The following is a 24022-nucleotide window of genomic DNA, read 5'->3' as shown; positions in this document are numbered from 1 at the left end:
AAAGACTCTTTTAAGGCTTTTATTTTTGAGGATGACTAGAAACCAAACAAACAGATACATCATCCTAATAAAGAAATAACCACAAGAGGCAGCAGCTGAAAAAATAAAAATTATATCATATTATTAATCAATGACTTTTAAAGCAATTCCCTAACTAGATTTTATTACAGTTGTAAATCTAACACTGACAGCTTGTCACAATCATCCATATATCAAAAGTCCTCCAAAGGAAAATACATGTTACTGAAGATAAACATTTTTCAGTCTGTTAAAAATGTTATCATTTCCTATTTACAAGCTGATAGAAAATTTTAATGAGGATGTTCACCACAAAAGTTCAATGACTTGAGAAATGAATATATTAGGAATAATGAAATTAAGCATGTGGGCTAACACATTCTGATATAAATCTTTACAACTCTGCTATGTTCTTAGGTTGGGGAAAAATATTTGCAGCCACAAGAAAAATGATATTCGAATAAATTTCAACCATACCTGTTTCTGAGCTTCTACTTTTTGCTTTCTTGTTGGATCAATTGCATCTACCATCCATTTGATAGTAAAGTATGTTACTGCACCAAATATCGTCAAACGGAAAATTAAACCGACAACTTCATTCCGACTCAAGGGACGAGAAAAGGCTTCAGCATGTACCATCTTGATTGTTAACCTTTAAAAACAAACAATGTCACTAATAACCAGTCACTAAATTGGGAGAGTGATAAAGTCGCTTATACTAAGCAAGGAAAACTAACTTCTAGTCAAATTCAAATATTACCTTCTTTGATAAAAGTATTTCATTTTAAGGAGAAAAGAATTTTTAAATCATAACAAGTGCATTTAGGTAGATTAGAAATGGGTTTATTTAGTAGAATTAATAATTCCATTTGAAAAATGCAGTAAATGTCTTCAAGTGTTTATTTTTTCAAATAGGCTTTAAATAACCATTCAGAGAGTCTAGAAAAATAATGACTATAACATTAATGCAACTGATAAAAGGAAGCCTCACTATGAAATAGTTTACTAATAAAATGGTAAGAATTTCTTCTATTAAATGTAATGTATACAGAGTAATTTTTTAAAGTGAAATTCAGGGGGGTGATGTGTGGTATTGCAGGTAATGCCACCACCAGCACACTGGCATCCCATATGGATGTGAGTTCGAGTCCAGGCTGCTACACTTCCTATCCTGCTCCCTTAATGTGCTAAAGAAAGCAGAGGTGGATGACCCAGGTCCTTGGGTCCCTGCACCCTGTGGGAGACCTAGTAAAAGCTCCTGCCTTTGGTCTGGCACAGCCCTGGTCACTGCAGCCATCTGGAGAGCGAACCAGAGGATGGAAGACTTCTCTCCCTCTATAACTGTGCCTCTCAAATAAAATACATGTTTTTAAAAAAAGTTAAACTGTGAATTGACACACTCTTCCTTCATACCTACTTTAAAAGGTTCTCACAGCCTGCTTAAATTGAAATATGCCATTTTTTCAAGTAGTAAGTGACATTAAATTTTTGGAGCCAGCATTTTGCTCCCCTGAATCCTGCTATATAATATAAAGCAACAGAACTTAAAAAAAGTTTGAACCAAGAAAACAGCCACAAGAATACAGCACTTACTAAAAACACAAATAAAAATAGGAAGTAAAAAGCTTACTTTTACATACAAGTATATACCCAAGTAGCTACACCAAGAATGAACTCCACTATCAAAAGCAGTAACTACCCAGAATAAGTTTGTTAGGGATGATGCAACTATCACATTTTGGGAAATAGGATCTCAGCTCCAAATAATGACATTAAACTCTCAAAATAAGACTATGTTGAGTGTTATGGGATATATAAGGAAAAAAGAATATATATCTTGTGCTCATGAAAATGAATAAATTAGAATTTGTACAGATGGCTCAGTGATATGTAAAAATTAGGTACTGCAGGGGCCGGCACTGTGGCGCAGCAGGATAAGTCATGGCCAGCGTTGTGAGTGCCAGTTCTAATCCTGGCTGCTCCTCTTCAGATCCAGCTCCCAGTTTTAATGCCCGTGAGAAGGGAGCAGAGGATGGCCTGAGTGCTTTGGACTCAGCTACCCACATGGGAGACTCCAAGAGAGTTCACAAGCTTCAGCCCAGTGTGGCCATTTCAGGAGTGAACCAGCAGATGGACAATCTCTGTCTCACCCCATCTCTCTAACTCTGTCAAATAAATAAGTCTTAAAAAACAAACAAACAAAAACTTTAAAAATATTAAGTCCTGCAAAGATTCAAATTATTATTTCTCAAAAATATTCTCTAAAATCATTCTTTCCCATTTTTTTTTAAAGATGTGTTTGTTTTTCGAAAATCAGAGTTATACAGAGAGAGGAGAGTCAGAGAGAAAGAGAGAGAGTTGTCTTCCATCCAATGGTTCACTCCCCCGATGGCCTCAACGGTCGGAGCTGAGCTGATCCGAAACCAGGAGCAAGGAGCTTCTCCTGGTCTCTCATGCAGGTGCTGGGGCCCAAGGACTTGGGCCATCTTCCACTGCTTTCCCAGGCCATAGCAGAGAGCTGGATCAGAAGAGGAGCAGCCTGGACTAGAACCGACACCCATATGGGATGCTGGTGCTTCAGGCCAGGGCGTTAACCTACTGAGCTACAGTGCCCGCCCCTCTTTCCTTTCTTGTTACCACTAAATTAAAGATCCTCTTCACCCCTTTCCCCTGGAATAGTACCGACACTTTTTAATTCCTCCTACGTAACTTTCTTCCATTAAAAAATATATACTTCCCCCAATCAAAAGATTGTGGAACTTCCCTCCTTACAGAACTCCAAAGCAATCAACTTTAACCTAACCTAGGTCCAAAGAGTGACTTTTGAGCATTCTCTCACTACCCCTTCTCCAAAGGAACTCTCAACAGCTGTTGAGTGCCAGCTGAAAATGCCACACATACTTCTGCTGCAGCATATCTGCTTTGTATCCTGGATGAACCACGTCCCCTCATTCATCTAGGGGCAGTCAATTTTACTCAAACTTCAAAAACCAATTTTGTTTACTCCACAAAATCTCTCAGATTATATAATCCTTGGTATTATTCATTTGGCTCTATTACACTATTTTTAAAAATGGCTTGTTTTCTTTTTAATAATTATTGAACTTTATCCTACTCAACTACAGTTTAAGTCCTTATAAAAAGGATTTAGATTTTATCCATCTTAATAAATATCACGCACAAAATAGAAGCTATTCAAAAATTAGCTTTCAATGAATATACTGCAACTGAAAAAAAACTCTCAAGCATTCCAATAGTCACTGCTAGACTTCCACAGGATTTCTAACAGTAAAGGTTTCAAAGTTCTCCATGATCAGACATCATTCATCTCACAGGAATTATATTACTGAATTTAAACTTAACAATAACTGAACGCCTTCATTTTGGATGAAGAAATTCTGACTTACAAATGTTAAGTGATCTAATTCATTTAATAAGCATTTATTGAACATTTACAATTAATGCTTACAATATGCTGGGCATACAATGGCCAAGATACTTAAGGAGCACACTGCCTAGTTATTACCTAATTATAAAGAAAAAAAAAAGTGCTAGAAGAGAGAAGCCACCTCCTAAAAACCTCTCCTCATAAAACAAATCAAAGTTCCATCAGCATGGGTTACAAGAAATGGGTTCCACAATATTCCACTTCTTTAGTCTTTATTCCAACAAAGTTGAAAGTTCAGGCAGAATGTTTGGCATCATTATGCTGGTAATATTCATAGCTGAAAAATCACCCAATATGTAAGATAAGGGCTTTATTACTCTGTGAAAACTGATGACATTCCAATATAACGTTTCTTTCTTTAAAGTTTCATTCAAGGGTGATAGAACTGACATCTACTGGACGTTCAATGAACTACATGAACAAATTAGGTCCATTATCAGTAACCTCCCAAATCATGACGATAGCAACAATTTTTAATCCTACAAAGAATATCAAGACCCCAAACCGTTTATGTATTTTCCTATTGTGAAATTAACTTTGATACAATATGGACTTTGGTATACTAATGTATATCTAGCAGTCTGTCTTTCGAAATGACTTCAAAATCCTGAAATGAAACTGAAACTTCTTGACAATAACTGCATATATTTTGTTGTGCAGTCACTTACCAGTATCACTCATATGACATTGATATACTTGCAATGAAGGCAGTTGCGGTCTCAATACCATTACAGCAGAACATACAATAAAAATTGTGCATACAAATAGGAAAGTATTTCAACCCTGTACAAACGTTGGTTCAACAGAATAAACACACAAGCATGTACAGATACATCGTACTATGCACAACGAAGAAACATTCAGAATTATTTACTAGGCAAACAGAGATACCAGTTTTATTTTAAGAAGCTCTTTCCATTTCACGGTGTTCATCTTTGAAATCACACTACCTTGAAGGGCCGAGAGCTTATTGTTAACATGTCACTCTCAATTCGCTGCAGTGTTTTACAATGGGCTTCTCAAACTCCAAAGTTTCAGGTTTGCAGACATCAAGGCCCAAGCAACACTACCTGGACAATGAAGGCCTGCCTACCTTCACACAGAGGACAGGCTGTTAGAAACATCGCCATCCTCTGCGACAGCGTGCTCGCTCCTCAGGAGCCACCCCCGTTTTTGCACAAGGTGATAGCAGCGCCTGTGCGACAATTAGACCTGGTTCATTCCCGCAGCTTTCGCCCGGTTCCGAAGTCACCTGGGACGACCGCAGGCCTCCAGAGCGACAGGCTGCCCACAGAGATACAGCACGAGTCTCGGGGGCCGCGCCAACGGAGACCTAGGGGCACAGGCCGGGCAGGAAGCCAAGACGAGGCCCGGGACGCCCTTGGAGGTTAATCCGTACGAGACTAGGGCTGCGAGGCGCTGGGGGGCGGCACTGAGGTGGCGCGTGGTAGGAGAGCGAGGTGACCTTGATGGCTGGGCTTCCCGAGCCCGACCCTAAGGGAGCTAAAAAGGAGCCTTCCCCTTGCCCCTCGAGGCCCCCCGGGAGCCCGCTACTACTCACCTCGGGGCAGAAACAGCGGCTGGAGCAGCCCTCAGATGGCCTCGCACAGGAAGGAAATGCCGCCTGGGACAGAACACTTCCGGCGCGGGCTCGTGTGCGCCGAGCATGCGCGGCCCGTGTGCACCGGCAGGAAGGGGGCGCGTTTGGACTGTTTGATTAGACCGGGAGCGGCGAGGGAGCGAGGTGGCGCACCTGACGCTGAGGTTGCCACCCTGCTGGGCTGAGGCCTTCCGAGAAGCCGGTGTGTCTACCAGCAGCGCCGGCCGAGCTCTGAATTTAGCTAGCGAGTCTCAGAGATGGACTGCGGAAGGCAGTCGTCACCTCAAATCCCAGTCCTGCTCACGTTTTTCTCTGGGTGCGACCCTGACAAATCGGGGCGCCTTCTTGAGAGAGAGCAAAGAAATTCCCCCCTGACTCGGGCTTGATCCTGATTCTCCGCCACCACGCTTCGCAAACCCTCGCGCAGATTGCATCTCAGTCCTTTCGCCCAAGCGCCGACGCGCGCGGTCACCCCGCACCCCTCACCATCTGTTTTTCGGTTTCTGGGGTGACTTCCCCCTCCTCCCGCAAGTCAGTGCTGAGAAGCACCTGGGGGTGGCGCTTCACAACCCCTTCAGCTGAACGACTCAGCAGCCCACGCAGACAGGCTCTGTGCTTGGGACAGAATAGCGCGTCCGGTAACAATTTTGCATGTTAAGTGACTTCCCTTTTTCTTTTACCCCTTCCCCTTTCCAGAATGAGCGACGTGACATGAGAAGTCCCAAGAGAGCGAATCTGAAACCCGCGCCTCCTGAATTCAGATTGCTGGGAGGCGAGATGAGTTAGACTCTGTCCCCAGATACAAGCAACATCACTTCCTTCAGGTAGAAGTGAGACTATGAAACAATGTCTCCCTGTCTGACTCAGGAAGGCCGTTTGTGCCCCTCAGCTGTAGGCATCGCCTTTAATAGCTAAAGAATTCTGCAGCTTGATTGTTGAATTAGCAAATGCCACCGTTGTTACAAGCTTGTAATACTGTAATGAAGAGAATATGTACAATTTAGTGAATGTCTACTAGCACCTGGGCAATATGCTGCTTTTTATTTTGAATCTATAAGCTAAATGCCTCAAAAAATTTTTTCTGAGATAGCTATCATTTTCTCTGTTTTTATGGATGAACAAACTTTAAACCTTAGGAATGAATGTTTCTATGTTCATGCAACTAGTAAGTGGCACAATTTCAATGGAACTTAGTCTCTAATTCAAATCCTACGTATTTTCTGTTTCGGACAGTGATTTATTATGAAGTTTTAAAATCTAGTTGTAAGAGATAAGAATGTGAAATAACAAAAAATCACAAGGCTTTAAAGGATAAGGGTGGGTTGAAAGTGATATGTGAATGTTTAAAATCTCTGGTTAAATTCATCGACAAGAATCAATGAAATTTAAGTGTTTCGTGTTTTACATCCATTCCTTTTTGCCTTTGAGATTTTTATAAATATGTGTCTGTCTATGTTAATAATATAATTTTTAAAAATGAAGCTAGGTTTGGGAGCACCAGAATGGTTATCTGGAAAGGGAGATAGACCTTGGAGAAGAATAGATTTATGAGACCGGAGCAGTGTTCTCAAGAAAACCGAGGTCATCAGGGCCCAGATTTCCTGGAAGAGATTCTCCACTGTGTGCCTGGGATGATCACAAGCTGGGAAAGTTGTGAGGATGTGGTTTGACAGGGCTGAAAGGGGGAGTTATGGAGGAAAGAATTTTAGGTTTTGTGGTCCACTAGAGTAAACATACCCACCAGTAAGGAAAATTAGCAGAGAAATTCAAGATAGTAATGGATTTCCGTCATTTATCGAGTGAAACTGGTTCAGCTGATAATGTAACCTGGCTTGTTCTAAAGACCAGGGTGACTAACCTCTGGGTTTGCTTGAGACTAAAGGGATTTCTGGGCTGTAGGACTTTCAGTGATGTTACAAAGCCTCAGGCAAATTGCAACAAAATGGTCACTCTACTAAATCTATCCTAAATGAATCCTACAATGAGGTGGAATTCCCAATATGGTCACATCTAGCTTCAATTCACCTGCCTAATACACCAGAAAGGAAAATATTGGATAAATTAATCAAGGCTGACCAAGAGTCTGCATGTGCAAAAAATACGTGCTGCTGCTCATTCCCTACTGCTTCCCAAACTGTGGTTTGGCTATAAACCAACTGCCTACACCTATATTTTTTTGGTCCTAATATTTTCATTTAACAAACCCTCAGGAAGCCTCTTACATCCAGGTTTTAAGACATCAAATCACCGCCTTACCACATATCATGTACATTCATTTGCAACAAACACTAAATCATCTAGGTTCTTCCAGAATAGAGCAGAGTGAACATATGCTTTTCATCCCAGGATAGCTTTATATAATCGCTGGCAACACAAAATACCATATTTGGTCCACAGTAGGAGCCCAATAAATAATTATATACAATATTAATCAGGAAATTATAGCAACAGTTTTTTATAGACTTTCTGGACCTTCTCTCTCTATTGGAATGGAGATGTTAAGAATAATTATTATATTTACTGTAGAAAGTTTTTAGGTGTGTGTATGTGTATTGTACTAGTACCTCTGAAAACAGTGGTGACAGAGACAGGTGAGCTGCCGCCTAGGATGTCTGCATACCATATTGTAGTGCTGGGTTCAATTTCTAGCTCTAATCCCAATTTCAGCTTGCTGCTAATGTACCCTGGGAGGCAGCAGGTATTGGCTCAAGCAGCTGGGTCTTGGACATCTATGTGGGAGACCTAGATTGAGTTCTTACATTTGGAGAGTGACCTAGAGGATGGAAGATTTCTCTCTCTCTCCCTCTCTCTCTCTCTCTCTCTCACATACACACACACACACACACACACACACAGAGTCTCTTTGCCTTTTTTTTAAAAAACCAGTTATGGTAGTTCTCCCCAGTAACATCAACTTCTGCCCTTTTGTTATTGAATGGCAGTGTGGTTAGTTTACTGTGCATCACTGAATACCTGGTGGGAGGAGGAAATTCCTTGGATTTTCTGTTCTTGAATTTCATCAGGTGTAGATTCACTTGGACAATTTGGACAATTTAGCAAAATGCAGATTCCTAGATCCTAACCTTTGAGACTCACATTCAACTGCTATAGGTTTTGGTCCAGGAATCTGCATTTTAGTAACCATCTGAGATCTCTACCATGTGAGGATACACCAATATTTCTGTTTGCAAGCCTGGAAGAGTGCTTGCACTGGACGTAAAATCTTGTACCCTGATTTTGTACTTCTTAACCTCTTTTCTGTTGTTTAGCCAATCAATCCATCCATTTGTCAATCAACAAACAAGTGTCTGGGATGATTCAGATGTAGGTCATTTTGGACCACACTTTGAGAAATTGTCTCAGTGAGTAAAGACTTTAGAAATATTTTTATAAAAATATCTACCACCCCAGAGAAATGGCCTTTCTGGTCATCTGAACTATTTTCAGATGCCTCTCAAATTAAATAAAGAAATCAAATCAAGGAAGCCCTCATGATGAGCTTAGCAGCAAAATCCATTTTTGAGAAAAATATCATCTGAAATGTTTGAATAAGTAAACATGGTAAACTTCATTCATTGTTCATTAGAAATTCACTTGGTAGTGATTTATAAGGAGCAGAAACTTCAACACCATAAATGAAATTATATAGTGGTAATTACACCAGTGTAATAGTTACTTGGTAACCTTGGTTCTTTTTAAGATATTTAGCTGGAAAATAATAACCTTGATTATTCTTTTGACGAGGTAAATTAAATGGATGGAGAAAGAAAAATAAAGTGAGAATATGAAGCACCAGCTAAAGCACTAAAACAAAGTTTAAGTACTTGAAATTCCAATAGAAAGGAAAAGAGGGAATAAAGACAAAAGTACTGGAAAATTCGGCTGGCGCCATGGCTCAGTAGGCTAATCCTCTGCCTGTGGCGCCAGCACACTGGGTTCTAGTCCCCATTGGGGTGCCGGATTCTGTCCCGGTTGCCCCTCTCCCCTCTTCCAGGCCAGCTTTCTGCTGTGGCCCGGGAGTGCAGTGGAGGATGGCCCAAGTGCTTGGGCCCTGCACCCGCATGGGAGACCAGGAGAAGCACCTGGCTCCTGGCTTCGGATCAGCTGTCCACTCTGCCTGTCAAAAAAAAAAAAAAAAAAAGTACTGGAAAATTAAAATTCCAATAGATTGGAGGAAATAGAAAGATGATCGGATAGCTCTAGTCCACAGAAAGCACTGAGGCACAGGCATTTGGCATTTGGTGTGGTTACTTCACCAGTCGGGAAGCTGCATTCCATATCAGAGTACCTGATTTGAGTCCTGGCTCCTCCTACTTTGATTAAGATTCCTGCTAATGAGCTCCCTCCCTGGGAGACAGCAGATGATGGCTCAACTTCTTGGGATCCTGCTACCCATGTGAGAGACCCAGGTTGAGCTCTGGTCTCCTGATTTCAACCTGTCCAGCCCTGGCTGTTGCTGGCATTGGTAGCATGAACCAACAGATGGAAGATGTATATCTATCTTGTCGTTGTGTCTCTCTTTCATATAAAATGAAAATTTAAAAATACCTAAATATTTAAAAACATAGATCTAAAAGATAGTAGCAACATTCAAAGAACATGTTGTAAATCTACTTCCCATGCTTTTTGTGTGTTTAAACTTTACACATGATTTTAAGTGAGTGTATGTAAAAATGAGTTATATGTAATTTTCTTGTGTTAGCAGAAGGGCACTAATCCCCAAACAAGCTTATATTTCTTTTTTTTCCGATGTATTTATTCAAAAGGCAGAGTTACACAGAGGCAAATGCAGAGAGAGAGAGAGAGAGAGAGAGAGAGAGAGAAAGGTTCCATCTCATCCACTGGTTCACTCTCCAAATAGCCGCAACAACCAGAGCTGCGCTAATCCGAAGCCAGGAGCCAGGAGCTTCTTCTGGGTCTCCCATGTGATTGCAGGGGCCAAAGGACATGGGCCATCTTTTACTGCTTTCCCAGGTCACAGCAGAGAGCTGGATCAGAAGTGGAGCCGCCAGAACTCGAACCAGCGCCCATATGGGATGCCGGGCCTGCAGGCAGTGACTTTACCCACTATGCCACAGTGCCAGCCCCACAATCTTGTATTTCTATATAATCCTTTGTCCCAATCAGTACTGCCAATTGTTTTTCACAGCTTCTGCTACCAAAAAAATTTCTTGAATTTATTTACCTAACATCTACAACATTTTGTTGTTTAGCTTTAATAAATAGTATTGAAAAATGCTATTCAAATGGTACTAATCTGTGGAAAGTCAGGATTGATAAAAAACAGAATTGCTTCAAGATGATTTTTTAACCTTAAATGCAGCTTCATTAGCAAAAGTTTTAAGGCATTGGATGAAAGAGTTCTTTGGAGGATTCATTTCAGACCCTTAAAATGCCCCTTCCATATGGTTTTATAAATGGGGAAGGAGGTAGAAGGGATTGGGCAAGAATAATAAAGATATGAATTTATTAGCCAAAAAAAGAACCAGTAGTTCAGCTGTTACTTCTCAATTCCTGTAACAACAGATTGATAGATGAGGCATAAAATAATACCAGATGCTTTGGTTTCCAGGATGCACTGGGCTTCCCATCTTTTATAACCTGCAGCAATTTTTGCTCTAAGTAGGTCACTTGCTTGCTCTCATTTACCTGATTCTAGGAAAATGCCCTTGGAAGTATCTGGAAAATAAAATGTACTTGTGCTCAAAATTTCAAAATTAAGATTGTGTAAAACTTCCTCTTCCCCAGAGTAACTTATAACCTTGAAACATACGTAAAACTGAAATGGACAAGAATTGAGATCCTTTAGTTTCTAAGCACAAATAGACTAAAATCTGTGTTCATTCTGTTAGCTCTTGTAATTCACTATGCTTAGCACTGGTATGTTACTCCATTTACAAAGCTACAGTTGGAGTGTATATTTTCCTATTGAATATGAACTTCTTGAGAAAGGAGGGTGCCTAGGACAGAGGAGGGATCTTACAAAGTTTTCACATTAAATAAGGCTTTTCAGGCTCCATTCCTGTAGATTTATCCTGAATGGGGTAGGGGAAGGGTGCTGGGAGGAAGGAAAGACAAAAGATCCAAAGATAAGGAATGTAGAAAAAAATCACCTTACTGACCATAATCATATAGTTTCCCTGTCATGACAGATCTACTCCTGATGTGTACATGATAAACCAGTCCAATCAGGGACAGTCTTGGTATCTATAGGGTTTAAGAACATGGACTGGGACCAGCATTGTGGTCTGGGAGGCTAAGCCCCCGCCTGTGGCGCTGGCATCCTATATGGGAGTTGGTTCGAGTCCTGGCTGCTCCATTTCCAATCCCGATCCCTGCTAATGGCCTGGGAAAGCAGTAGAAGATGGCCAAGTGCTTGGGCCCCTGCACCCACACAGGAGACCCTGAAGAAGCTTCTGGCTCCTGACTTCTGATCGGCTCAGCTCCAGCCATTGCAGCCTTTGGGGAGTGAACCAGGGGATGGAATACTGCTCTGTCTCTCCCTCTCTGTGCCTTAACTTTGCCTCTCAAATAAATAAATAAATCTTTAAAAAATAGAAAAAATAAAAAGAACATGGACTTTACAAGCCTGAGCTTGAACTTTAGATCTGCTATTTACTCTCTGTATTACTTTTGACAAGTTATTTGTGCTCTCAAACCTCCGTTTCCTCATAATGAATATGGGAACAGTAACAGTACACCTGCTATGGATTTGCATTGAGAATTAAATGAGACAATGTATGTAAAATGTGGAGCTCGATGCCTGGCACTTAACAAGTGCGCAAAAAACATTCTGTTGTAATACCTATGATAATATTTTTATTTGTGCTCAAAAGTCTTTAAGGACAATAATTCTTTCATATCTCCTTTGTTCATATCTCCTTTGCATTTGCATCACCTTTTCAACCATGATATCCTGTCTGAAATGCTTGTCTTCTCTGGCTTGTAAAAGAGGCTCTGTGTATCTGTCCCCTGACTTCTTGACTCCCTCATTCCCACTTAAACACAGTTGTCTGGCTGGGAAGTACCCATCAAGAGTTTACAAACTGTTTTTGATAACTATTTAAAACCTGTAAGATTTCATCCTTATGCCCCCAAAATAATTAAATTTAAAATTTGATCAATACGTGTGGCTATTTCTCAGTTCACTGAAGACCATCACATTGGCTGTTATTTCCATCTGTTTCTGTATATAGCAGCCACTTTTTTTTTTTTTTTTTTTTTGACAGGTAGAGTTATAGACAGAGAGAAAGACAGAGAGAAAGGTCTTCCTTCCATTGGTTCACTCCCCAAATTGCCTCTATGGCTGGAGCTGCGCCGATCTGAAGCCAGGAGCCAGGTGCTTCTTCCTGGTCTCCAATGCCGGTGCTGGCGCCCAAGCACTTGGGCCATCCTCCCCTGCCTTCCTGGGCCACAGCAGAGAGCTGGACTGGAAGAGAAGCAACCAGGACTGGAACCGGCATCCCTATGGGATGCTGGCGCCGCAGGTGGAGGATTAACCACGTGAGCCACGGTGCCAGCCCTTCAGCCACTTAATGAGCTTACAGTCCATGCTGTCATGTAGTTCTAAAGACTAAAACATTTTTTGAAACCAAATAACTGAGTATCATATCTTTCTGCAAAAAAACTCAGGTGATGTTAATAAAATATAATATATGCAAAATTAAAAAAGACTAAAACATTTTTATAACAATTTAAGTTATCATATAACTGTTACTGTTTTTTGAAGCTAAAGATCCATTCCATTTTTCATTAGTTGCTTAGAGATATCTTCCTTACTTGGGTCGCTGAGTGGATTTTGTACAAGAAAGAGAAATTAGTTCAATAGATGAAAGTGAGATGCTGAACCAGACTTGAGATTTCAAAAGTCAATACTTGGCATATCTTACCTATTGTCTGAAAACTACAACGTTATGATTATCCTTGGGGGCTATCAAGACATCAGACCTGTTATTCTTCACATAAAATTATTTGAGCACAACACCTATATTTTTGATTGCTATAGTATAATTCATAGAAACATTCCCCAAATTGGAAGTAGTTTCCTAAGCAAAAGAATTGATATATCCTTTCCAGGGCCTGACTGCACACCTTTCAAAGGTAAAGGCAAGGGCAAAACTGGCTAATTTTAGGTGTTTAAAATGAAATAACTACTGAGCCTTTTTCTTTCACCTAGAGAGGCCTTGCAGTAGTATCCTGACAAGCCAGTGCCAGGATCTCTCTGTCCTCCCTTTTTATTGTCATTGTTTCTGGAACCAGAAAAACAAAACAAAGGGATGGGGGGGGGGGGACGCCTGTAATTTGAGTTCCAGAAGTACAGGAAACAAATTAAGTATACTAAGTTGGCAGAGCTGAAATTTCCATTCAACTTCAAAATAGTATATCCGATAGAGTTTCACAAACCTTTCTATTTTCTAGCCTGCTGCTTGTTAAGTTTAAATAGCTGCACAATCTGAGAGTTTTGAATGCCAAAGTAAGACCCAGTGCCAGAGGCATGCACACACCCATTTCTTTATGTCTTCTGAGTTCTCAGGTTAATGAGAGATCAGAAAAGAGAATAGGATAGGAAAGGAGACAAAGGCTGACTTCCCAACAATGTTTTCTTTCCTTAGGGTGTTTTATAAAAAGGTATTGATGATTCTTAGCAGACCAAAAGCAGCTTTAGAATTCTGTCTAGATTTTCTTGAGCCTCTGCAGCCTCTTACTGGACTGTGTTGTATCTTCTACCTTCCAGTCAATCCATTACTTAACCCTCCTTATGCCAGCAAGACTGCCTTTCCGTAGTCTGTCATGTTTTCATCACAGGCTAACATTCAAGAATCTTCTTAAATAAAATCTTTAAAAAGGGGGCGGGGGGGGGGAGGATGTGGTGCTGGCGCTTGTGGCGCAGCAAGTTAACACCCTGGCCTGAAGCACCAGCATCCCATATGGGTGCCGGTTCTAGTCCTGGCTGCTCCGCTTCCGATTCAGCTCTCTGCTATGGCCTGGGAAAGCAGTGGAAGATGGCCCAAGTCCTTGGGCCCCTGCACTGGTTTGGGAGACCTGGAGGAAGCTCCTGGCTCCTGGCTTCAGATAAGCGCAGCTCCGGCTGTTGCAGCCGACTGGGGAGTGAACCATCGGATGGAAGACCTCTCTCTGCCTCTCCTCTCTCTGTGTAACTCTGACTTTCAAATAAATAAATAAAATCTTTAAAAAAAAAAAAAGAATCTTCTTCCTCTCTTCCCTCAACCCTTCCTTGAGACTCTGAAATAAATAGGTAAAGAAGTCTAACTGAATAGTGTAAAGCCATGAAACATAAGATTGTAGTTTGATGAATAATCACATTTCTTCAGTTTAGTGAGTGACAAAGATTCCAATACTTGAACCCATATTCATAAGCCAAAAAGAAAAGACAATTAGAAAATCTGTACAAGTGTCTACCATTTTCTCCCCATTCCATGGGCAGGTGGGGGGGTCCATGACACTCTATTTTAATGATTGTCCCACATATCTATTTCTTTACCAAATACAGGGTATAGCATATCAGGAAGGTGAAGAACAAATATGCACTCTACCCAATAAATGTTTTAAAGCATCCAGGATGAAGATTATTGTTGTTTTAATTCAGTATTAAATAACTATTGTATTACTTACCATTACTAAGTATTATTATACTATAATATTACATGAGTAGTATAATATAAGCCTTATATATTATCATACTATTATAATACTTAGGTAATATAATGCTAAATATTTACTTATAAATTAATATTTTATTTAGTGTTCATATAGTATTTGAGAAATTCTAGATTATGACAGCACTAAATGGGAGAACAGGGTAGCACTATGACCTGTCACATGTCAGATAGCTTTCCTGGATTTCTTCCTCTGAAATTGAGATGGTCCAGCCAATTTTGTAATTCTATGATTCTATGATTCATTCTGACCTGAGTGTGAAGGACCTTTTGTTCAGATTTTCATTCCCTTTGGAACCCAACAAAAAAATGCTAAATTTGAACTCTAGATTTGGGAATATATTTTAAAAATTAGAATATTACAGGCCGGCGTTGTGGCATACCAGGTAAAGCTGACTCCTGTGACATCAGCATCCCATATGGGTACTGGTTCATTCATGTCTCAGGTACTGCACTGCTGGTCCAGCTCCTTGCTGATGGCCTAGGAAAAGCAGCAGAAGATGGCCCAATTTTTTGGGCCCTTGCCACCTACATGGGAAACCTGGAAGAAGATCCTGCCTCCTGGCTTCAGCCCAGCCCAGCCCTGGTCAGTGCATCCATCTAGGGAGTGAACTAGCAGATGGAAGACCTTTTTCTCTGTCTGTCCATCTCTCTGTAACTCTGCCTTTCAATCAATAAATAAATCTTCAAAAATTAGGACATTATGAAGATTTCTGTAATAATCTTTAGTCAACCACCATTTCATCAGCCATGGTTTCATTATAATATGGTTTTATATTTATATACTTTTTAAAGTCTGAGATGTCTATGTTTATATGTTTGAGGTTACATCCTTTAAAGTAAGGCCTTTTTTTAAAAAAAAAAAGATATATTTCATTTATTTGAAAGATAGAGTTACAGAAAGAAGTAAAGACAGAGAGAGAGGTCTTCCATCTGCTGATTCACTCCCCAGATGGCCACAATGGCTGGAGCTATGCTGATCCAAAGCCAGGAGCCAGGAGCTTCTTCCAGATCTCCCATGTGGGTGCAGGGCCCAAGGACTTGGGCCATCTTCTATTGCTTTCCCAGGCCCTAGCAGAAAGCTGGATAGGTAGAGGAGCAGCAGGGTGCTCATAGGGGATGCTGGTGCTTACAGGCCAGGGCTTTAACCCTCTGCGCCACAGCACCAGCCCCAACAAAGACTTTTTTAACTTCAGTTATCCCTACTCTCATCCCCACCTCCACCCCAGCCTTATGGTCACATCTATGATATAATGAAGGTAGAAGAGGTCTGTTCTCCCCACCTCCACCTTCCACTCTCCACAGATAATGAGTGGAAGATAACAATACAAAACTACACCCAGAAAAATCGTGCTCTTCATTTGTGGAAGGACTAACTGACTACAAAGAATGCTTCCAAAACCTGAACAAATGATACCAGCAAGAAAGCAATTGTAAGCATTAAGTATCAATACACATAGTAAGGGCTGGATCAAAAACTTTAAGGAAAAAAAGTATAAATATTATGAAATAAACCCATCTGTCACAGCAGATCATGACTTTCAGAAGATGAGCTCATGTACAACTGAGGGAGACAATCTTTTCTGCTTTGTTACTAATTTCATTGTTTCATTCTCTTGTAAATTCCCAATTTTCTTGAGCTTTCCAAGCATGATTTTATCTAACATGGCACTTTTCAGGAATGTAACCATCTGCACTCTCAGTTGATGAGAGATTACTGTAACACATTCTGAAAACAATCATGTAGATTCTTATGAGTCATATTTTAGTTGAGAATTAGGGAAAAAGAACAGAGAGATAAGGACATGATTTATCACTGCATATGTGTTCCTTTACTGCTTTCATCAACAGAAAAAACATTTTACCTCTTTTTTTTTTTTTTAAAGATTTATTTATTTGAAAGGCAGAGTTACACATAGAGAGAGAAGGAGAGACAGAGAGAGATCTTCCATCTACTGGTTCACTCCTTTTTAAAATGGCCACAAAGGACAGGATTGGGCCAGGCTGAAGCCATGAACCAGGAGCTTCTTCTGAGTCTCCCACATTAGTGCAGGGGCCCAGGGACTTGGGCCATCCTTAGCTGGTTTCTGGGGCATTAGCAGGAAGCTGGATCTGAAGTGGAAAAGCTGGGACTCGAACTGGTGCCCATCTGTGATGCCGGTACTACAGGCTGTGGCTTTAACCAGCTGTGCCACAGCACTGGCCCCTGTTTGTTTTTAAATATCACTCTCTAGAAAGTTAACTCAGGAGTATGAAACTTCATACCTTTCTGCACAGTCCACTTTATTGTTAATTCCATCTTCTGTTTAGATACTGAGTGGTGTGTCAGCTTGGAACATGTAACTCTCATAGAAATAACAAACCAGCATCAAGAAAGATTAAGACACATACCATCTTTTTCTTTGAGAAAGACACATGCTCCAGTGTTATAGAAATTGTTAGGGAAGACCTGGATACATTTCTAGGAGGATAAAATTTCAACAAATCACAGACTCTCAGGACTGATCAAAAGGAAAATTAAATGTCATTGAATCTTCCACCAAAGGCAATGTAGAATTGTAGAAAGTGTATGTGCTATGGCATTAGAGGACCTGGATCAAGTCACTGCTTGGCCACTTAGTAAGTGTATATTTGGGACAATTTATTTAACCCCTCTGGGCCTTAATAACCTCATCTTTATAATCTATGAAGATGTCTGCATTATAGTGTTGGTGAGAGGATTGAAGATAATGAATGTAAAGGATCTGAGGCAGATACAATATTCACTAGGAAATGACTTTGGTAGTATAATCATATTGTCACATTAAATGTCGGTTGAGCTTATTTGAACATTACTGATGACATGGAATTCACTAACTGCTCCGATAGCCCTTTCCATATCCAGAGGACTCCAGTTTTAGTTCCTATTTCTGGGCCTATGTCTTTTTGCCTAGAACTTTTATCTTGCTAGTGGAACTACATAGATTAAGTCTGTTTAGCTAAATTAAGTGTGAATCTAGAATCTAGAATATACATAATATATATGTATTCAATAGTAACCAGTGTGGGTACTATAAATTTATCAACACACTTCAGGATCAAACTAGCTTCCTTTTGCTGGCACCTATCTTTTTATACCTATTGAATTTGCTGTTCATTGAAGCCTCTTCATCTTCTTCACTATAACTATAGCCATAGCCTTGGTAGTGCATGCTGTACCTGTCACAGTTTTTAGGGACAGACTCAAGTACAAAATCTTACAATAAAATCTTCATCTAGCTAATTAATAATTGGTAAAATTCCATGTGAATCACACAGGCATAATTTGTGTATTTAATCAGTTATGACACATGGCATACATACTAGGTATTGTGACTGACAAATGAATAACAACTGAGTATATTTTATTTAATAAACACTTTAGTAATGCTTATTATATGCCAGCCGCTCCTCTGAGTGCTTTATATATATTAGGTCATGTAATTCTCATAACAATCCTGTGTAGTAGTTACTGTTCTGATCAGGCAACTGAGACCCAGAAAGATAAAGTAGTTTGCTGAAGGTCAGATAGAACCAGGATTTAAACCAAGTTGTCTAGTTAAAAACCTGGGTTCAAACTCATAATGCCCTGTTCTAAAATTTAAAAAAATTCGAGGGACAGACATTTGGCTCAGTGCTTAAGACACCACTTGGGACACCTGCATTCTGTATCAGATGCCTGGTTTGAGTCGTGACTCCTCCGCTTGTGATTCTTATTCCTGCTAATTCACACCCTGGGAACTGATGGTTCAGGTACTTTGGTATCTGCCACCCATGTGGAGCCCCAAATTAAGTTCCAGACACCTAGCTCTGGCCTGGCCCAACCCTGGCTGTTGTGGACATTTGAGGAGTGATCCAGCATATGGAAAAATCTCTTTTTCTCCCTATGTGTTTGTCTGCCTTTCAGAAAAAGTAAAAATAAATTGATAAAAACAATTTTTAACCATTTTAAAGCTTTTTTAATATGGACTGTTATGGCTTAAAGGTAAGAAAAGCATGATTGAATTATAGCTATTGGTTCTGCAGCTTCCAGACTTTACTAAAGCACCATTAGAAAATATCTTCTGTGTTACTATACATTTGATATGTGAGAATACAAAATGTTAACTGGAAACAGTATCTCACTTCATTCTAAACAAGACTACATTTTGTCTTGCTTAGAATGAAGTGAGACATTGTTGCATTTTATATTTCAAGTACATATACAAGTGAGGTGGACTTAATGCCTCCAAATTTTAATTTTTTATATGCACTTACTCTGCTAAAATTATTTTCAAATATTACAACAGCAACACATCATATTTGCATTTTATTTTTGAATTAACATATAGTAGGACATGCTATATGTTTGCACAGTTTTATGAATTTTAACCAGAATAGATTTATATAGGCACTACCACAACCAGAATACAGAACAGTTGCATTACCCCAAAAAGAAAAAAACACCCTATAACCCCCTTGCAGTTGTGCCCTCTCAATCATTCCAACACCTGGAAACCACTGATATATTCCTTTTTTTTTTTTGGACAGGCAGAGTGGACAGTGAGAGAGAGAAACAGAGAGAAAGGTCTTCCTTTGTTGTTGGTTCACCCTCCAATGGCCGCCGTGGCCAGCGCACCGCGCTGCCGATGGCAGGAGCCAGGTACTTATCCTGGTCTCCCATGGGGTGCAGGGCCCAAGCACTTGGGCCATCCTCCACTGCACTCCCTGGCCACAGCAGAGAGCTGGACAGGAAGAGGGGCAACTGGGACAGAATCCGGCACCCCGACCGGGACTAGAACCCGGTGTGCTGGCGCCGAAAGGTGGAGGATTAGCCTAGTGAGCCGCAGCGCCAGCCGATGTATTCTTTGTCATTATAATTTCGTCTTTTTGAGAATGCCAAATAAAATCATACAGGATGAAAGCTTTTGAGACTGGCTTCTTTTACTAGCATAATATGTTTGAGATTCATCAAAGATATTATATATATCAAGAGTTCATTCCTTTTTATTACAAGTTAGTATTCAATTGAATAAATATAGCACAGTTTTTTCACTCATTCATTGAAGAACATTAAAATTGTTTCTAGTTTTGGATAATTATGAATAGAGCTGCCATAAACTTTGTCTAAAGATTTTTCTCTGGATAGAAGTTTTGTACTTCCTTAGGATAAACACCTTGGGGTGGAACTGCTAGATTATGTAACAAGGATATTTTTAGCTTTATAAGAAATTGTTAGACTGTTTTTCACAGTGTCTGTGCCATTTTGTATTTCTACAAGATTGTATCAGCAGTCCATTTGCTCTTCATCCCACCAGCATTTGGTATTATCAGTATTTTTTACTTCAGTTATTCCAATAGGTATCTGATTGTTTTTGGTTTTTAATTTATTTGTAAGGGAGGGGGGAAAGGAGAGAGAGAGAGAGAGAGAGAGAGAGAGAGAGAGAAAGAGAAATATCTCCCATATGCCTGCAACAGTCAGGGCTGAGTCATATCAAAACAACGAGACAGAAGTCAAATTTAGGTCTCGTGTCACATAGGTAGCAGGGACACAGTTACTTTTGAGCTTCCCAGGGTACACAGTAACAGGAAGCTGGAGTTAGGAGTGGAACTGGGGCTCAAATCAGGCACTCCTATATGGGACACTAGCATCCCAAACAGTATCTTAACTGCTACACCCAACTCCCCTGCGCCCTCTTTGTGGTTTTAATTGGAATTTTCCATATGATTAATAGTATTAACATACTGTTTCATGAATTTATTTGCCATTCATTTATCTAGTTTAGAAAAATGCCTGCTCAGTATTTAGCCTGTTTTTAAACTGAGTTGTTTGTTTTCTTACTGTTGAGTTTTTAGAATTCTTTATATATTCTACACAGAATGTCGTCAGATGTGTGATTTCCATAAGTTTTCCTCTATTCTAGATATAAAGACTTTCTTGGAGATTAAATTTGCAAAATTTTGGGGCTGACACTGTGATGCAGCAGGTTTACGCCCTGGCCTGAAGTGCCGGCATCCTGTATGGGCGCTGGTTCTCGTCCTGGCTGCTCCTCTTCCGATCTAGCTCTCTGCTATGGCCTGGGAAAGCAGTAGAAGATGGCCCAAGTTCATGGGCCCCTGCACCCACGTGGGAGACCTGGCTCCTGGCTTTGGATCGGCGCAGCTCCAGCCATTGCAGCCAACCGGGGAGTGAACCATCAGATAGAACACCTCTCTCTGCCTCTCCTTCTCTCTCTGTGTAACTCTGACTTTCAAATAAATAAATCTTTAAAAAAATTTGCAAATTTTTTGTTTATAATTTGTCTTTTTATTTATTGTTACTAATGCCTTTTGTAAAGTACCCCCACACACACATTTTTAAATATATTTAAATTAATTTTTTAATTTATTTGAAAGGCAGAGAGAGAGGGAGAGAGAATTCCCATCTGCTGGCTTACTCTCCAAATGCCCACAGCATCTGAAACTGGACCAGATCAAAGCAAAGAGCTGGAACACAATCAAGGTCCCCCATGTGGCTAGCAAGAATCCAACCATTTGAATCATCACCACTGTCATCTAGGGTCTGCAGTAACAGAAAGCTGGAGTCAGGAGATTTATCAGGGCATCAAACCCCGTTACTCTAATGGGAAACAAGAACATCTTAATTGGTGTCTGAACTGTTCAGCTAAATCCTGCCCCATTTAAAATTTTTGAGTAACACATAATGTATGGGGTACAATGTCATATTTCAATACATGTATGTAATGTGTAATGATCAGGGTAATTGGCATATACATCACCTCACACATTTATTATTTGTTTATGTTGAGAACATTCCAAATTCTCTAAGCTATTTTGAAATATACAGTTAGGAGACCAGCATCATGGTGTAGCAGGTTAATCTACTATTTGTGACACTGGTATCTCCTGTGGGTGCTTGTTTGTGTCCTCACTGCTCCACTTCTGATCCAGCTCCCTGCTAATGTGCCTGGGAAAACTGCAGAAGATAGCCCAGGTGCCTGAGCCTCTGCCACCCAAGTAGGAGACCCAGATGAAGCTCCTGGCTTCTGGCTTCAACCTGGTGAGCCCACTTGGGGAGTGAACCAGCAGATGAATATTCCTTCTCTCTCTCTCTAACTTTGTCTTTCAAATAAATATATCAATCCTTTTTGGAAAAAGAAATATCCAATTAGATGTTGTCAATTCTTGTTACTCTATTGTGCATTAAAATTCATTTCTCTTGGCCAGCACCGTGGCTCACTAGGCTAATCCTCCGCCTTGCGGTGCCAGCACAACGGGTTCTAGTCCCAGTCGGGGCACCAGATTCTGTCCCGGTTGCCCCTCTTCCAGGCCAGCTCTCTGCTGTGGCCCGGGAAGGCAGTGGAGGATGGCCCAAGTGTTTGGGCCCTGCACCCCATGGGAGACCAGGAGAAGTACCTGGCTCCTGCCATCAGATCAGCGTGGTGCGCTGGCCACAGCGCGCCAGCCGTGGCGGCCATTGGAGGGTGAACCAACGGCAAAAGGAAGACCTTTCTCTCTGTCTCTCTCTCTCTCTCTCACTGTCTACTCTGCCTGTCAAAAAAAAAAAAAAATTCATTTCCCTTCTCCAACTGCTCCCTTAATGATTCCCATTAAGAATCTTTTCCCCATCCTCCTTTTGCAAAATTTTAAATATTGATGAAGTCAAATTTATAATTTTTTTCTTTTTGTATTATATAAGGAATCATTGCACAATGATAGGTCATTAAGATTTTCTCCAAGGATTCTGTCTAAAAGTTGTATATTTTATATTTTACATTTAGATATATAATGCATTTTGAATTAATATTAATATAAAGTATGAAAAATTAAAGTTCATGTTTTTATGGGACAGCATCATTTGTTGAAAAAGACAATCCTTTGGGCCTTTGCTGAAAACCAATTGTCAGCATTTATATGGGTCTGTTTCTGGGCTGTTTATTCTGTTCCACCGATCTAAGTGCCTATCTCTTCCCTAGTACATACTTTCTTGATTCAGCTAGTGCTCTAGTGCTTTTTTTTTTTTTTTTTTTAAAGTATTTATATTTGTTGAAAGGCAGAGAAACAGAGAGAGAGAGACAGACACAGGGAGAGATAGACAGACAGACAGACATATTCCACCCACTACTTCATTTCCCAAATACCAGCAACAGCCAGAGTTAGACCAGGCCAAAGCCAAGAGTCTTGATGTTTCAGTTTGCCTTATGATGACATTTCCCTCTGTTTAGTAATTCCTTAGAGTAGATCTGTTAACAATTCCCTTTATTTTCCTTGTCTGAGAATTTGTTTAACTTCATCCATGAGTTATGTTTTTGTGAGATATAGTATTTTGATTGACATATTTTTGCTTCATTTTGTTTCTTGCACTTTAAGTTGTTCCACCCTTCATTGTTTCAGATGAGAAATTTGTAGTCGTTCAAATTGTTTTTCTTCTATAGTAATGTGATTTTTTTTCCTTGTATCTGCTATCAAGAATTTTTTTCTTTAATTTTCAGCAGGTTGATTTTGACGTGTTTGGGCATGGATTGCTTTGAATTAATCCTTCTTGGAGTTTGCTAAGTTTATTTAACATGTAAAGTTATGTTTTCCACCAAATTTTTGGAATTTTCAATTATTTTTCAATATTTTCACTATACTAAATTATCTTATTGTGGCTTCAATATCCATTCTTGAACCCATAGTAACATGAATATTAGATCTTTTGCTACTTTTCCAGTCATCCCTGAGATGATGTTCATTTTTTCCTCAATAACTTTTCTTTCTGCTTTTCAGTCCAGGCAATTTATATTGTCTACCTCAAAATTTGTTGAGTCTTTCTTCTGCCATCTCCTTTCTGTGACTGAGTTCATTCAATGTGTTCTTTATTTCTGTTATTCTATTTTTCAGTTCTGAATTTCAATTTAATTCTTTTTAAGACTTATTTATTTTATTTGAAAGTCAGAGTTACACAGAGAGAGAAGGAACGGCAGAGAGAGAGAGAGAGAGAGAGAGAGAGAAAGAGAGAGAGAGGTCTTCCATCTGATGGTTCACTCCCCAGTTGGCCACAACAGCCGGAGCTGTGCTGTTCTGGAGCCAAGAGCCAAGAGCTTCCTCCAGGTCTTCTTACATGGGTGCAGGGGCCCAAGGACTTGGGCCATCTTCTACTGCTTTCCCAGGCCATAGCAGAGAGCTGGATCGGAAGTGGAGCAGCCAGGACTTGAACCTATATTGGATGCCAGTACTGCAGGAAGCGGCTTTCCCCGCTAGGCCACAGTGCCGCCCCTTCAATTTAATTCTTTATATCTT

At 40.2% G+C, this 24022-nt stretch overlaps 1 protein-coding gene and 1 long non-coding RNA gene across 8 annotated transcripts in view; one reads left to right on the top strand and one right to left on the bottom strand.

The window, feature by feature from the left end:
- ATAD1 (ATPase family AAA domain containing 1) overlaps positions 1–5074 on the bottom strand; it is a 51434-nt gene extending 46360 nt beyond the window's left edge. For 3 of the 5 annotated variants that reach the window (XM_002718492.6, XM_089314826.1, XM_089314825.1), the window contains exons 1-2: positions 5028–5074; positions 496–670 (exon numbers count right to left, since the gene is read on the bottom strand). In XM_002718492.6, coding sequence (XP_002718538.3) covers positions 496–657 — 162 coding nt within the window. In that variant the 5' untranslated portion in view covers positions 658–670; positions 5028–5074. Of the gene's footprint in view, positions 1–495; positions 671–4559 lie in introns of all 5 variants that reach the window. The other 2 variants (XM_008270131.5, XM_089314827.1) reach the window with 1 other exon arrangement.
- A 53-nt stretch (positions 5075–5127) lies between these two features.
- Positions 5128–24022, top strand: part of LOC149121979 (uncharacterized) — a 52206-nt gene continuing 33311 nt past the window's right edge. The window contains exons 1-3 of one of the 3 annotated variants that reach the window (XR_016222182.1): positions 5128–5268; positions 5763–5890; positions 20665–21024. This is a non-coding gene — a long non-coding RNA (uncharacterized LOC149121979). Of the gene's footprint in view, positions 5269–5762; positions 6477–20664; positions 21025–24022 lie in introns of those variants that run through there. The other 2 variants (XR_016222183.1, XR_016222181.1) reach the window with 2 other exon arrangements.

The sequence above is a fragment of the Oryctolagus cuniculus genome, chromosome 15 (assembly GCF_051225735.1).
Source record: "Oryctolagus cuniculus isolate XC-2025 breed Fujian yellow rabbit chromosome 15, ASM5122573v1, whole genome shotgun sequence".
In the NCBI taxonomy this organism is placed as follows: Eukaryota; Metazoa; Chordata; class Mammalia; order Lagomorpha; family Leporidae; genus Oryctolagus; species Oryctolagus cuniculus.
Note: the sequence above shows the minus strand (reverse complement) of the source record. Positions and strands in the feature narration are given on the sequence as shown.